At 38.1% G+C, this 15,566-nt stretch overlaps 1 protein-coding gene across 1 annotated transcript in view; it reads right to left on the reverse strand.

Annotated features, from left to right (window-relative positions):
• brinp1 (bone morphogenetic protein/retinoic acid inducible neural-specific 1) overlaps positions 1–15,566 on the reverse strand; it is a 116,402-nt gene that overhangs the window by 44,040 nt on the left and 56,796 nt on the right. The window contains exons 3-4 of the mRNA XM_085413997.1: positions 13,107–13,297; positions 4,303–4,472 (exon numbers count right to left, since the gene is read on the reverse strand). Coding sequence (XP_085270123.1) covers positions 4,303–4,472; positions 13,107–13,297 — 361 coding nt within the window. The remainder of the gene's footprint in view (positions 1–4,302; positions 4,473–13,106; positions 13,298–15,566) is intronic.

The raw sequence follows: 15,566 nt of genomic DNA on the forward strand, positions 1-15,566 counted from the left end.
TCTCCGAAAATTAAATTCCTTAATCGTCGACGTAATCGTGACTAGTCGACTAATCGTGGCAGCCCTAGCCATTAAGACAAGCTATCCGGACACTCTCCAGTTATAATATTCCTAAACAAAAGTACAAATTATAGCCAATTGCTACTCTGTGGAGTAAAAAAGAAAGAAGTTGATATTCTTAAAAAGTCTCCCCCTCACACCCCAAGCACTCTTACTTGCTGGGTGTAACACACCCACTGCAGAAAGGCTGATGCTCAAATAGTTCCAGTAAATCAATATAATAATAAAATAGGAAACTACATGCAAAGGGCAAGGACTCTAATCTAGTCACCACATATTTCTATTGGGGTGGGGGGTGGGCGCAGAGCCATTGCAGAGGGGGTGCGGTATGAAAAGGGGGGAAAAAAAATGCTTGGACACTGCTAGCATGGGGCGCCCACACAAACGCAAAGCAGGAGATGAAACATCGCTGAATATGTTTCCAAACCAACTTTATTCTAAGCTAAAGACTAGAAAATATGGTGAAGCATATCTTCGCTTTGGTGTCACCTGCACAAGTGCCGAGGTAGGTCTCCCCTGCAGAATTGGTTTTCCCTTCGTTGGGAGCAGCGCTGGGCTGTTCAAATCACGGACAAACAGTATCCCACATTCTTGATTTTTAGTTCACAAACACTTCTCATAATGACTAACTACTCCTGACATTTTGGAGATGTTAGCTCTTTATACTGTAAAGTTACAGCGGGATCCAAATAACATCAGGCTGATCCTGCCACGATCTGTTGCCCGGTTCAAATCACAGACAAACAGTATCCCACAGCTGTTTATGTTTTTGAACTCATTTTGCACAAAGAGGCATTTTTTGAAAAACGTATTGATAGCAATGTTGAATATTATTACACAGGAAAAAAACAACTACACATAAAATAATTACATCGTGACGCCTCTGCCTTTCTAAATGGAGGGACAGTAACTACGTGTGTATGTAAGCATGTAATACCTGCAGATAGTCAGATTAACAGTATTTTGTCTCTATCTGCCATTCTGCAATTCATCTCATGTAAACAATAACGTGGCGCACAGCCTGACGTGAAAAAAAAGCACATACCTTTGATGTTGCGTGACGAACTCTGTATTCCTCGTCCACACGTAAACGCAAAAAAAGGAGTTTTAAAAAATCTCCGTTTCGGTGTTTCGAAACGCCGTTTACGTGTGGACGAAACAGCTGCGTTTCAGGGGGGCGAACATTTTTCTTGTAAGACAAAGGGGGGTCTAGCAAAAAGAGCTTGGGAACCATAGTTTTAACCAATAGAAGCATGGATTTGTGTTCCATTCTTTTATGTAACTGCTGGATTGCACCACCCACGCTACAAGTTCACTGCCATTCTGACTGTGCACAGCCATGTTTGTTTCACTTGATAGAACAGACCTATTAGGTGGCTATTTTATCCTGTTAAAAAGCAAAAAACATCAATTTAGTGTCTAAGACAACTCATTACTAACCCTCATGCAGTACGTGATAAGCACAAGAAACCCTTCTTGCGTGACATTAGCTCCTTAACTTACCCATCACCAATCCATTCCCACCCCTTTCTCAAGTTTAAAAAAAAAACCCTCTCCTCTTGAAATACGTTATTGGTCCATCGGTTTGGATCAGAAGACATGTAGCCCTCTCAGCTTTCGATGTGTGTGTTTGTGAGTGTGTGTGTGTCTTTGTGTATGTGTGCTATATGGATGGTCTCTCTTCTCCACACGCCCTGCCTTCCTTTTCTGAGAAACTGACTCAGCAGCCACTGTCAGGTCTGCTTAATTTTGTCATGCTTGACTTCCTGCTACCTGGACTCTCATCTGCCAAACCCCCTTAATCCACTTGTCACTCACAACAACAAAAAGCTCAGGATCTGCTCCTTGAATGAAGATAGGGAGGTGGAGCATTGGTGGGTGTATAAGAGAGTTATCCTGCAGATTTTAGTGCAGGTGTGCAAGCACAGGTGCATCACAACTGCTGTTTCAACACTATTTCTAGCCATTACCCAGAATAAGGCAAAGAATCTGTCAAATAATTTGTCAAATATATATATATATATATATATATATATATATATATATATATATATATATATGTACCGTAAATGTCGGGCTATAAGCCGCTACTTTTTGCACAAGCTTTGAACCCTGCGGCTTTTAGTCAGGTGCGGCTTTTCTATAGATTTTCCATGATTTTTGTGATATCGTAAGACGATTTGTTTTGTGTGTTCCGCTGTTGTACGGCACTACGTTGCCTGGCGGAAGGATCGGGGTTCAAGAGTGGTATGTTAGTCACATGTCCGTCCGCCAGGCAACGTAGTGCCGTACGAAGTAGCGCGAAAAACAAACTTCAAAGTAGCGCTACGCGTTCAGCGGGAGTCGTGGATGATGAGCGGCGATAAACTTGCAAGTTATGCCCAAAAAGCAAGTTATGCCCAACTCCACCGGTGGATTCTGACAGCGTGGAAAAGTGTGAAAACTGCTGCATGATGGAGAGGAGGACACCGCCACGGCCCTTCTGAGGCTGTTCGACTCTGACACTGACAATGAGGATTTCTTTGGTTTTGAAAGTGACAACGAAGGAGAGAAGAAGAGTGGATGACGAAGCCATCATGAGCCTGTTTGTATCCGACACTGGAGAAGAGGACTTTGGTGGTTTTAGTGCGTAGGAAGAAGAGAAAGATGGTGGTGAATGACTGACTTTTCTTCTTGTTAAAGCTGTGTCACTGCACCTGAGCCTAAAAGGTAGGCCGAATCTATTGTTCTGGTGTGCTGTAGGTTATTGTTATGTACTACATGTGCAAATATGTACCCATAACTTGTTTTTCAAAATATTAATAAAAGTGATGTCTCCAAACAGCCATCTCTTTCCTGACAATTCCCTTTGTGCATATTCTCTTACATATGATAAGTCAACATTGAAACACCTGCGGCTTTTGGTCAGGTGCAGCTAATGTATGTACAAAACAGGATTTTCCCCTGATTTTAGCTTGTGCGGCTAATATTTAGGTGCGCTTTGTAGTCCGGGAAATACGGTATATATATAGATAGATAGATAGATAGATTCGGGCACACATTTTGAAACAGGCCTTCACAACTGAAAATTCAAAATTTGTCCAGCTGACCTTGTATAGTTATATCTTTGATGACATTTACAAGACAACATCCTATTTATATATTAGGTAGCATTCGCTGCCTAATTTCTCATCTGCAAGCTTTTTTTTCACTAAGAATTGTGTGATTGCAAATGCCTGGAAAACTAGAGAAGTCTAAATAATTATGATCAGCTGGGCTTGAAATTAACACCAGCTAACTCACTCAGAGTAGATAATATTTGACTGCAGCAGACACAGTTTTACCTCAGGGCATGTTAGCTTCCTGCTCTATTTCCAAACAAACACAACTTTCCTCAGTTCTTTCTCAGATTGGTATGATTTTATATGGTCCTTCCCAATCTACAATTTCTGTTAAATAAACATACGTATTTGTACAGCTGTCATTTCAGGGCACATCTACATGTTTTTACAACTGCTGCTCCTAGCCCCCTCTCCTCACTGAAAGGGTGAATCAGTCTGAATAAACAGTGAGCAAGCAGTTGCATGCAGCAGGCTCACACTACAAATACAGTTGTGTGTTTGTTTTTCCTTTGTTGCTGTTGTTTCAGTTATTCGGTGAACACTGATGAAAACAAATATATTGTCTTTAGCAGTAAAAAAATCATTCCTGTGCACTAATGCACATTATCATGTGTGTATGTGTTGCAGATTATCATCTGACCCTGACTTCTCATAAGCATCCATATAGGAAACTTGTCTGTCCAATCAAAGTGTTTACTACTGTATGTGTATAGTATATCTACTTTCAGTCTTCAGCCTGTGGTGCCATCATTAACACTGGTTATCTATCGTCGTGCTTGCTCCTCTATACTTTGGCAAAATATGCTAATTAAGACACCCTGTATTACATTCAGATTATTTCCACCATCCTTACAATGGCTAATGTATATTCATGAAATGCACTGTGTTTGTGTTTTTGTCTTTTCACTTTAATTTATTTGTATTATGCAACATATGTCTCTCTAGAGGAAGAGAAAGTAAGTATTTCTCTGACTGTCTAAGTGAGCACACATGAAATTCACTTGTCAATTTGACGCACTTCCTTTGCACTGAATATCACAATACATCTATACATGTATTATGAAAAAGCATAAATTCATGCACAACAAATCAGGAACCAAAAATATTTGTATGTGAATGTGCATGTTTAAAATCTGCTAACCTTGATGGCATTGGTGGAAATCTGGATCTCATGCAGCTTCCTCATTGTACCGTCACGGTCAATGAAGTAAGACGAAGCCAACTGATGAAGGGCTTCCACATTCTGAGTAGCATTGGCAAGCTTTCTGTCCAGCTTGTTTTTGGCCAGGTACATTGTCAGTGCCTCCTCCCCTGCAAGTGGCAAAAAGAAATGGAATTATATAAGCATGTTTTTTAAGAACTTTTTAAGGCAATGAAGACATTATTTTTTAATCCAGTGTACTACAAAAGCGAAGCAAGAGCTGTACATATATTGAATGTGAAAGTTGTCATATTCAGTCTTATCTTGGTTGCCGGTGGAGCACTCAATATAACAGAGAAGTCAGAGATGAATACCAATGCTAGGAGCTTTAGCTTGAGAAACCAGATGCCTTAGGTTTCCCAGAACAGTCACATATTTGCTGCTTCATCCCCAGCTGGCACCATCCCCGGAAAATGCCCTTAGATTTACCCCTATTGGGATTGCATTATTTCCACAAGAGGTGTAGTGATATAGAATTTTTACCACAATACCACAGGAATTTCATCCTGTGGTCTTGTGGTAAATATATCACATCCGAATTTTTCTTGGAAAAGAACCCAGAACGGGAAAAGAATAGGCATGATACAAACACACAAATAATTGATTTGAAATAATTGAATGCAAATATTTTAAAAGAAAAATACGAAAAGGGTAAAAGTAAGTAGTGGAACCAGTTTAGCTACCTCAAGAAGACTGCACAAATCCCAGATCCTCCCCCAGTTATATATTTTTACAAAAATACTGTATTCAGTTCAATCACATTACTGATCCTATACTGATTACATACTTCATCATTTAAATGCTATTATTATCAAAGATGACAAAGTAAGTCCGTCTTTACACTTCAGAAAACACTTGAAAAAGAGAAGTACCGGTAAGTGTGTCAACTCACTGAATTCAACCTGATCTTGCAGAAAGTGTCTGTAAGGTCAAGAATATGAAAGTCTAGATCAGCAAAGGGCCTAAATATTTGCAGCGCACCAGACAACCATTTCAGTTTGCATGTCTTGTGCTCGTTTGTTGACTCACTAAAAAGAGCTGAGATGCTCAATCAGTACACATCATATTTCTCAGTCTTTCATTCCCACAAGGAGAAACAGATTCATAAAAAGCAAACAAGCAAATATCAGTTCACTTCTGCAAGCTCACACAATCTATCCTGCAAAGATTGCTGTTCAAATGGCAAACCATATGCTTGGAACTATTTCAAGAGCGTGTCACATATGTTCAGGTTTACAGTGCTGTGAATGGTTATTTGGCCCCAAGCGATGCATTGGAATTGGTCATTTAACTTGTGGTGACCGTGACTAGGGGTGGGTAGCAGTCAGGGCCAATGTCTCATGCCTGGTTAGAGTACAAACACTGAGGGGACGAGGGCCGATTCTCCGATGCTGCAATGCTCTCTGTCCCTCAGGGGTTAGCAAAGTTACTTACATACACTCGACTTACACCACTGCACAAGAATAATAGTCCCACATTAAGCCCCTTGATCTGCCATTTTTTATCACTATTTCAACTTAGTGTGGCATAAAGGTCTTCTATACATAAATATTTTGTGGTTATTGCTAGCTGGCCAGGAAAAATCATTACCTCTCTGGCTTTAAAAAAGTCATTTGTGTGCACCTTTCTATAAGTAATACATTGTGCTACATTATTGCGGGGCACCTCGCTGGCACATTGCCAGAAATAATCAGCTCGTGTAGGGTGTATGTGTTTACAGCTGAGAGGTATTTTAAACTGTTTCATCTCAAATCAGTGTTTCCGTGCATGTATACAAGCATGTTTTCTGAATATCTTTTTCTTTTTTTTTTCACTTTCCTTGTGTTTGCATGAATGTAGAGGTCATGGAGGATATGTGACTGCCTAGTGTAATGGAATGGTAGGGAGAGCCCCATTTTATGCCAGTGGTACATGTGTGGGAAACCTTTTCAAAGAACCTAAGTGAGTGCTTTCAAATGACTTCATAACCTAGTCACAGATTCACAGGACACACACAAACATACCCTGCATTTGCTGATAGGTGCTGCTGTCTGCAGTTACTTTAGTTACTTCGTTACAGAAAAATTACATCTATTTTTTGTACTTAACTATATATACATATGTTTGATGACAAAAATTGTGTAAATAATAAACCAATATAGGATGAATTCTATTTCACAACCCAACAACTACTTAGCTCTATTGTAAACATCTTACTTCTCTTATGAATAATCTCGTGATTAAAACAGGTTAACGCTTATAATAAAATGTATATGTAACACTCACAACCAATTTTCTACCCTTCTCTTCAGCGGCATAACGCTCTTGCCAGTTACACATTTGCTTCGGGTTTATGCAAGATATATTCTGGTATAATGGAGTAAAAGATATTGTTGTTGACAGAAGCGTTGGCAAGTTTCACTGGGCAGTTTTACTCTACAACCAGAGGCACAGCCATAGTTCTGCATATGAACTTTAGCCTTGGGCAACCACAAGTCATTTCAATAAACTATTTCTTTTTTTTTTCATGGCAGAAGATATGAGACACTGAATAAGTTTCATTCAGTCAGTCTGTGTAATCACAACAGAGTGTTGGTTGGCAAAGGAGTCTCCTCAGCTAACATGCAGTTATTAGCGCAACAGCTCTAACAGAGCGTAAAGTAAATGCACTCTTTCTCAGTTAACTACAAATACATTTTTAAAAAATGCACTGTGGTTGTTGTTGTTAATGTAGATTAGTTCTTAGTGGCAAAAGCTAGGCAGAAATGAATGTTGTCAATTAAAGCGACAGTGTTTGCTGTTTTGCAAAATGTTTGAGCAGAACGTGTATTTTTTAAATCCCTCCACACAGATGTATGTAGGACAATGAACTCTCCAAAGTAGCTATAGTTGTCTGCTGGATTTAATTGGATGTGTCTCCTTTTAAGCTTTTTTTCTCTATTCCCTGACTCGACTCAGATGCTCTATAGTTGGCTGTGCACACACCCATGGAAGTCACAGTGAAACAGCAGTTCTCTCACTTAAAGTGGAAAAATGATTTCAAGCATGTGAAGGATAGAAAATGACAGATGTGCTAAAATATATTCCTTACAGCTTTAGCAAAATGCAAATCTGTCCTTCACATTCCCTAAAAGCAATACCTCCTCTAGCATTTATATACAGCCTTACTTTTGCAGACGTCTTCACTACTGACACACCGAAAGGTTGAATTTTCCTGTCAGCAAATGTGCTTCACTTACACTATTGTTCTCAGGCAAAGAGCCTGAGGTGTTAAATATTTGTGCCAACTGTTTTATGTACATATTATTTACTTAATTATTAATTTATTTATTTCATCTTCAAATTCAGTTAAAACATAAACTGAGGTATATTTTCACTTTAACTGCTTCAAGTCTTTTAACCGCAGTGGGCTAAACTCAGATCTAGGGCTGCCACAAACTATTATTTTGATAGTCGACTAGCAGTGTTGGTCAAGTTACTTGAAAAAAGTAATCAGTAACTAATTACTGATTACTTCCCCAAAGAAGTTACTTTACTGATTACTTATTTTCAAAAGTAATTAATTACTTAGTTACTTAGTTACTTTTTAAAAACACGATTTACAACCTGAAGAGGTGATAAAGCGATAGATCTTTCAGCCCAATTCTACTTTTTCTACATAATCCATCATATAAAATGTAATCAAATGGAAAAGTCTCTTTTTTTAACTTGTTTTATCAGTTTTAATCTTTTAACTTTATGCATCAAGCAAAAATTTAATTATATGCACCATTCTCTGACTTGAATAAATTAGTTTGACATTTAAAGCTATTTTCTGCACATTCCAGCACATAAAATAAAATATTTTTTGTGTTTACACTCACTCTTTCAAATAGATGCAAGTAAAACACAGCAGAAAATAAATAAAGTCAAAGACTCAGCGGTCCTGTTGCTCTATTTTCACCTGTAAAGCAGGACTGGGATAGGCGGAGGTTTACCCTGGTGCAGGTGTGCCGCGGTCAGTTGAAGAAACCGCGACTTTCTCTGTGAATTTCCCATTATGTCGTTGCGCACTCGGTGCTTGCTTGGAAGTTTAGGGGTTTTTTTCGCTGTAAAAAGAAGTTTTCTTCCCACGCACAATGGACGCTAATGTTTTTGTCACATTTTATGGAGTCAAACTCAAAGTAAGGTCAGTACTTCCACGCTTTAAACGCTGCACGCTCATACTCTCTCCCACAATCGATATGTGATCCATTGTTGATCTGCACACAGCTGTTGTTACTAACGGCACACTCGCTTACGTCACTGTCGTGAGACATTCTCGCAAATAATCATGGTTTTAGTAACGCAGTAACGCAGCGTTCCTACGGGAAAGTAACGGTAATCTAATTACCGTTTTTGCAATAGTAATCCCTTACTTTACTCGTTACTTGAAAAAAGTAATCAGATTACAGTAACGTGTTACAAGTAACGCGTTACTGCCCATCTCTGTCGACTAGTCACTGATTATTTTTGCGATTGGTCGACTAATCAGATCATGCATCCATTGGACATAAAACGTATAGATTATTGCACCAGCAGCATCTGCTCTTATATAACTATCATTAGCTTACAGTTTTAAGTGTTTAAGGTATGTGCTAACTAAAAATAAAGACAAGATGATAGTTTATTAAATTTTAATGAAATTTGCAGATTGTTTCGGTGAAGTTTAATAAACTCCTTGCTATCTAAAATATACCGGGACACCGGAGTATATTCTCGAGCATCTCACACTTCTGATAATCAGCTGTCTGCTGGACGTTTATTCAGCTGTGCAAAAACTATAACTTTGATCTCAGCCAAACCGATTTACTCAGGAACAAATAAAATACTAAAAAAAGCCAAACAATAAAATTTTTAAGTTATCTAAGTGACTTATATATGTTTAACCTGAGTAGCGAAAGATGGGTTTGAAAACGATTTGCCGGGAGTCCGGTGTTCTCACCGGCTCTAGTGAGCCTTGCCCCCGGCTAGCTATCGAGCTAGTGGGTAACAGACGTCTCCGAAAACGTCGGAGCGCTTTTGAAAATATGTGGTGTCTTGATAAACTGAGCAGATATTTGAGGTTTACACAGCTACATTCTCACCTGAAAATATGTTAAACGTTTATTTTGTGACCCAGAAAGAATAATAAGAGTAATATTAAAACTAACTAGCTGCCGCCATTGTTGGAAACTGAGCTGGGCTGCGCTATGAATTCTGGGACAGAGCTACTTCTTCTTCTTCGGGGTTTAACGGCAGCTGGCATCCTTGTACATGCAGTGCTGCCATTTTCTGTTTCAGTCCGTTATTACACTCTTAAATCCTACTACTTATTCCTGCGTCTTTTGGGATCTTACAAAGCTTCAAACGACGCATCGACTATTAAATCAGTCGTTGTCGATTTTGATAGACAACGTAATCGTGACTAGTCGACTAATCGTGGCAGCCCTACACAGATCATATGCTACACTTCAAAATACACATAACTTGATACTCATTAAGAAAAGTCAAACAAACGAACAAAATGTAAAAAATGTGCCACAAACTGAGATCTAATTAAAACAGTCAAAAATGTTCAGACAACAAATGTTTTCCCTTGACGTTGTCAGTCAGTGCTCAGATAAGAATATCTGCTTCTTAGTTAACCCTGTCATTACCACAGCACCATATTTGCAGGCAATTAGTAACACAGAAAGCTAGTTCATTAGCATTCATTAGCATAGCATTGATCCTACCTCTTTTACATGAAACTCTTTAACAACAACAAATATAAATGACAAACTACCCAACTGAATTCATTTTGCCTTTAATTAAAAAAAGTAAAAACAAAAGATATTGAGAAGAGGCTGTGACTATGTACACCTTTTCATTAGCTCTTTAGAGCTCAAAGACAAAGAAAGGAAGAAGTAACGACTCATGCTAGGTGACATAACAATGGTAATTCATTGTAACATTTTCTTTCAGTTTCCGGGTGGGGCGGAGGGGCTCTAATGGCGCTCTTCACACTTGAACACTCAACTTTAAGTTGCCTGGGAGAAGGAGAATTCATTTCTTTCCTCTCAAGTGTATAATGACTCATGAGACCACAAAGTGTAGGTGGCTAAAGAGAGAATTAGCCTCCTCTTCTTACTTCATCTCTAGTATTGAATGCACATTTCTTGGTTCATATAACCATTAATGGGCAATTCCAAGATTGACATAAGAGTTTGCTGACCCATAAATTGAAACAAAGGCCTGAAGGTTAAAGAAAACATGATGATAACTCAGGGGCAAAGTAGATGAGCTCGGGGATATCTGTAAAAATATAGAGGAACCACATATGGTGATGCAATTCAATAACCTTAAGGAGGATGCTGTGGGTGAAAATGATACTGTGGTTATTTTCAACTGTTTTAGCCATCTGATGTACCTGTTGTATTAGGATTCTTCCTAATTTTATTTCACCCCCATATGATGTTTCAGCTCAATATTGTATTTCCAATTTCCAAAAAAAAGGTGTTGCAGGATGAATCACTTTACAGGGTGGGTTATACAATATCCCAGTTCTAACTCTTCACATCTAATATTCATCTGCACAGTGTAACTAAATAATTAAAGCCGACTTTATATTTGAAAGTAAAGAAATCTGCTACCAGATTTATTTTTTTCCCTTAATGCTTAAGCATCAGTTCCACTTGAAGATATCACTTCTGACATACAAATATAGTTTGAGGTTACTTAATTAAAAATTAAATTAAAAGACACCAGTTCTCTCTGAATAATTGATACTGGGGTACATAAATGCACATTTCCCAAGCTTTGTCAAGTCTGGAGCAACATGACCCAAGCCTGTTGAACAGCATCATAATAATGACAAAAGTATAAAGAATATTTTTCAGAGGCATTCGATCATGAGATTACAAAACTGCAGTACGAACGGCAATTTACACAAGTGAAGCGACTACTTGGCAATGTTTCATGCATGCAATTATATAATTCAAGGTTTGAATAACAGAGCAGATTATCTTACTAATTATATCTTTAAAATGCAGTTGGGAACATAATCAGAGTAAGCTGCCTTCATCCATCCCTCCGAGCTTGTGATAAGATAAGACATAGCGAGGAGAAAGCATTTATTGTTAGGCTAGGAGAGCACAGGTGCTTACCTTTTTTTTTTTTTTAGGGTGAAGTACATTCAATATACTTTTGATGCTTTTTTTCTTTTCTTTTTCACTGTAAATTAATTGAATTGATTAATTCTTTAGAAATTAAGAACAGTGTTGATATTCATAGTAACTAACAGTAGCTATAGAATGAATCTTCTATAATATTTGCAATCTACACTGAAATTTGATGATCTGTCATGCTTATAGATTAATCACAGAAGTGCACACTGTGTCCCTTAAAGTAAAGGTAAGTTTGAAGATCATATGTAAGTTGAATTATACTTTTTGCAAGGGTTTCTGATTCAGCTACACCTTCCCTTACACCTTAGCTCTTGCTATGTTTATTTATGTTTTTGGTGCAACAGCAGCTTACCTTCCCTACTAAACTTCTTTGGGATTCCTTTACTAATACCTTTCAAGTGCCCATGTAAAGCATCATCATAATCACATTTATTGGTTTTCATACAGACTGATAATCTGTTTTCTGAGAAAAGTGTTCACTGAAATGATCAATTATCATGAACTGAAAATAGAAATAGAAATGTGTCTTTGTCTCTCTACTTAATACATGTTTCTGAAATTGTTTCCAGATGAAAAATCTAGCAGACAGCATGCCATTTCCATTTGGTTGATTGCCTGCAATTCTGTACAAGTTACTAACCATGGACAGCTGACAAATCAGGACACCTGGCAATTTCCTGTAATTTTCTCATTAATGTTTTGTCTTTCATATAGTCATGAACTGTTTATATATATTCTTAACTCTTTCCCCCCCTGGATGCCTACTAGAGTAACCCTTGTTTCTGTTTTCTGAACTGAGCGGCTGCTGTTCAGACCTGCCTCCAGAACAAAATGACTGGGTGCACTAGTGAAAGTGATTTCTGCCTATACAGCTTACTAGGGCTACCCTTGGAAAAACCTTCTCTAGTGCTCATCAAACCACGTCTTTAATGACACATTCTGAGGTGTCAAAACTCATTATAAAGGACACAGGGGAGGTCGTCAAATGTCATGTTCATGGGAGAAAGAGTTAAAGGTTATATTTTCTCTGTAATGAAACAGCTACACTTTATTGGAAACACTTATGCTCTTGTTTGTTAGTCACTTGAAAATCCCAGCTTTTTTGATTTGGTTGGAGAACATTTTCACGTCCGCTTTCTTCTGCTCTTTTGTGATGTAGCTGCGGCTGAGTTTTTCAAAACCATGAAGAAAGAGTTGACCTCAAGCTGCTTTACTGAGTTGATGTGACATTGTTAGCAAGCTGGTAAATAAATAATCCTGGACAATATTAGGTTGAATTTTCACAGTGGAAATCATGCAGGGGCATTTGATCGCAATATTAACAAAAAGGAATAAAACTTACCAAATACTTGATTTTTTTTGTTATACTGTGTATCATCAGATTTTTTAAAAATACATTACATATGCATGTCCAAAACTCCTAACAGACCTGAAAGACTTTTCTTGAAAGAAATCCTCCCTTACATATAAATTCTTTCATTGACATGAACCTTTTAAGCAAGCCATGTGTAATAAGCTTTTTCAGCCAGTGTGGAAAAACAAGTAATATTGTTAATCAAGCATGGAAGTGAGCAAATGAAACATGTGAACCTCTCTTACCTCCCAGGGTGGCTGAGATGAGAATGTGAGTTCCATATTTCTTAATGATAGTGTCAATGAACTGCTGAGTAGTGGGCCTGCGTCCCAGCAGGCGTACACTGCGCTGGAACTCAGGCATGAGTGGCACAGGGTTCCGAATAAGATCCCTCCTTTCAATTGCAGTGTTCCTCACCTTCCAACGTGCAAATTCCCTGCAAAACACCAGTGAAAAACATGCTCTCAACAACATACCTTATATTACACTACTAACATTAACAATTAACATTAACAATGCAGCTACATTACTTATAGAAATTCTATCTGAAAAGCTAGTGCACACTGGGGTCTTTCATGTGAATACAACTGTATGAGGCAATAAAACATTAAAAAAAATTTTAAAAACAGAGGCCAATAATGAAGATGCACTGTATTCTCTTGTGTTTATTCAGTCTGGCACAACCATGCATAATCATTGTTGCTTAGTTTGTAATCTGACCAGCTTCCTGCGATGTTCCTCTGTAATGCAGTATGTTTTCCTGAAAACTGCTCAAGGTCATTTCCTCTTCATCATGCTCTGACTTAATTCTCAAGAAAGAAAATATAAAAATACACAGTGCACAAAAAAAAAGCAACACTGACTTAACTACAACTCATTCTGCCCTTGATGTTTTCATGTTTTTGCAGTGTAAAAAGATCATGGAGAATAAGTGTGAATGTTTATGAAGCTTGTTTCGGTCCATCGAGACCCGCATCAAGAAAAGATTTCACCGAAAACATTACAAATATCTCTATTCAAGAATTCCTGGTGTATTTTTAACTGTAATTGATTGTTTATTGCTATTTTAATCAGAAATTGCCATTATCATCTTGCATTCTTTCTGCATACATTTCTTTTATGTGAATGTGTATCTAGAGGTTTATTTAGAATTTAGGAAAAACACTTTTTTGATTACTGCAGTGTGTTCTAATCGTCAAATGCTGCAAATTTCCATATGGCTTTGACAGATTACATCATTACATAGTTATGACCTTATTTTCTGTTCAGTGCATCTCTGAGAAACGGCAGCTCTGCCACCGATTTTGTTTGTCATATACTCCATCTTAGATTATTTAAAAACCACGTGATAATTTGATTGGTCTGACATCCAGCTTCTCTCTCTGGTGGAAAATATACGTTTAATGAGGCCACGTTTGGTCCCAGTGCCTCCACCTGTTCCTAAACCCATGAGGATTTCCAGTTTTCTCACTGGATCTTGGAGACCAAGTCCCTGCAGGGAAAACTAATGTCACCTCATTTGGTCATTACCAAATTTCACGAGATCCTAATGACTAAGCTTTTTTTTAAAAAAATTAAAAAACAGACAAACTAAAAACCTCTTGGGTCCTACATGTCTGTGAAGGTTCTCAGGCATCCAGGTCATCGTAGTCTAAGCACCTTGGAAAGAGATTTGGCCTTAACTCCCAGACGCTTTAACGCCCACTCACATCCTGGACCATTTGACCTCAGGAAATCACATGATAGGGTGGGAGGCTAGGTTTTCACTGTGGGTTCATCGGAAGCCTTGGCTGATTGTGACCCATGCCCGTTTTCACACCTTGGCTCGTGTGATTAGGTAGAGGATCAATAGGGGGTCCACGACCCCCTTGGGGACATTCCCATAGGACTTAAAAATCATGGATTCTCCACCAATTGCTCTTAGAACTGAAGAATTGAACTGAACTAAATGGCAGAAACTGTCCTTAGAAAGTAAAGTATTACAAGCTTGATATTAGGAACCCAGGTTTTTGAAACATGCAGATATGGCAGGTGTGTGTAAAATAATGTCAAAATGTTGCCTTTGTTTTTTTTGGGGGTTTTTTTTGTTTTTTTTAGATTGAATACGATAGTATACTGCTTTGTTATCACATTTGAAAAATGCATTGTTGAATGTTCAGTTAAAAAGTAAGTGCTATGAATAAAAATTACTCAAGAACGCTTTATAATAGCCTAATCACAAGCTTTCCTCCTGAATACGTGGGCCCACTCCAATTGATCGGTCACTTAGTTTGATTTTTCTGACATGTAGTCAGCAATGTGTCTGGCTTGATGGAAGCAATTTTTACTACTCTGTTCAGCACTTATTAGCATTTAAAGTTCAATTTCTTTTCTGCCAGTGGACTGTTATGTTATGTAATTCGTAATGTACCAGACATTTCACAGGTAATATCTTGACAGTGTCCTCACAGGGCACATTTTTTTTTATACATTTTGAACGCTTCAAACAAATTGAAAAGCATTGCTAACCATATATGTTTATGCATTGTCTTAAAGCCAGAAAATAAATAAATAAAGGTCTTTGCTGCTGATTTGCAGAAGTCTTTCTCATGAACTTTGCAATTCCTTTACGCAGCAAAGACACAAGTGCTCATCTGGCAGGACAGGACACACCACTCAAGCTAGTACATGCTGATTCAGCTTCCACTCTTGTTCCATGACTTAGC

Source organism: Rhamphochromis longiceps, linkage group LG7, assembly GCF_057381845.1.
Source record: "Rhamphochromis longiceps isolate RC_006_pf linkage group LG7, R_longiceps_female_GT1.1, whole genome shotgun sequence".
NCBI classification, from domain to species: domain Eukaryota; kingdom Metazoa; phylum Chordata; class Actinopteri; order Cichliformes; family Cichlidae; genus Rhamphochromis; species Rhamphochromis longiceps.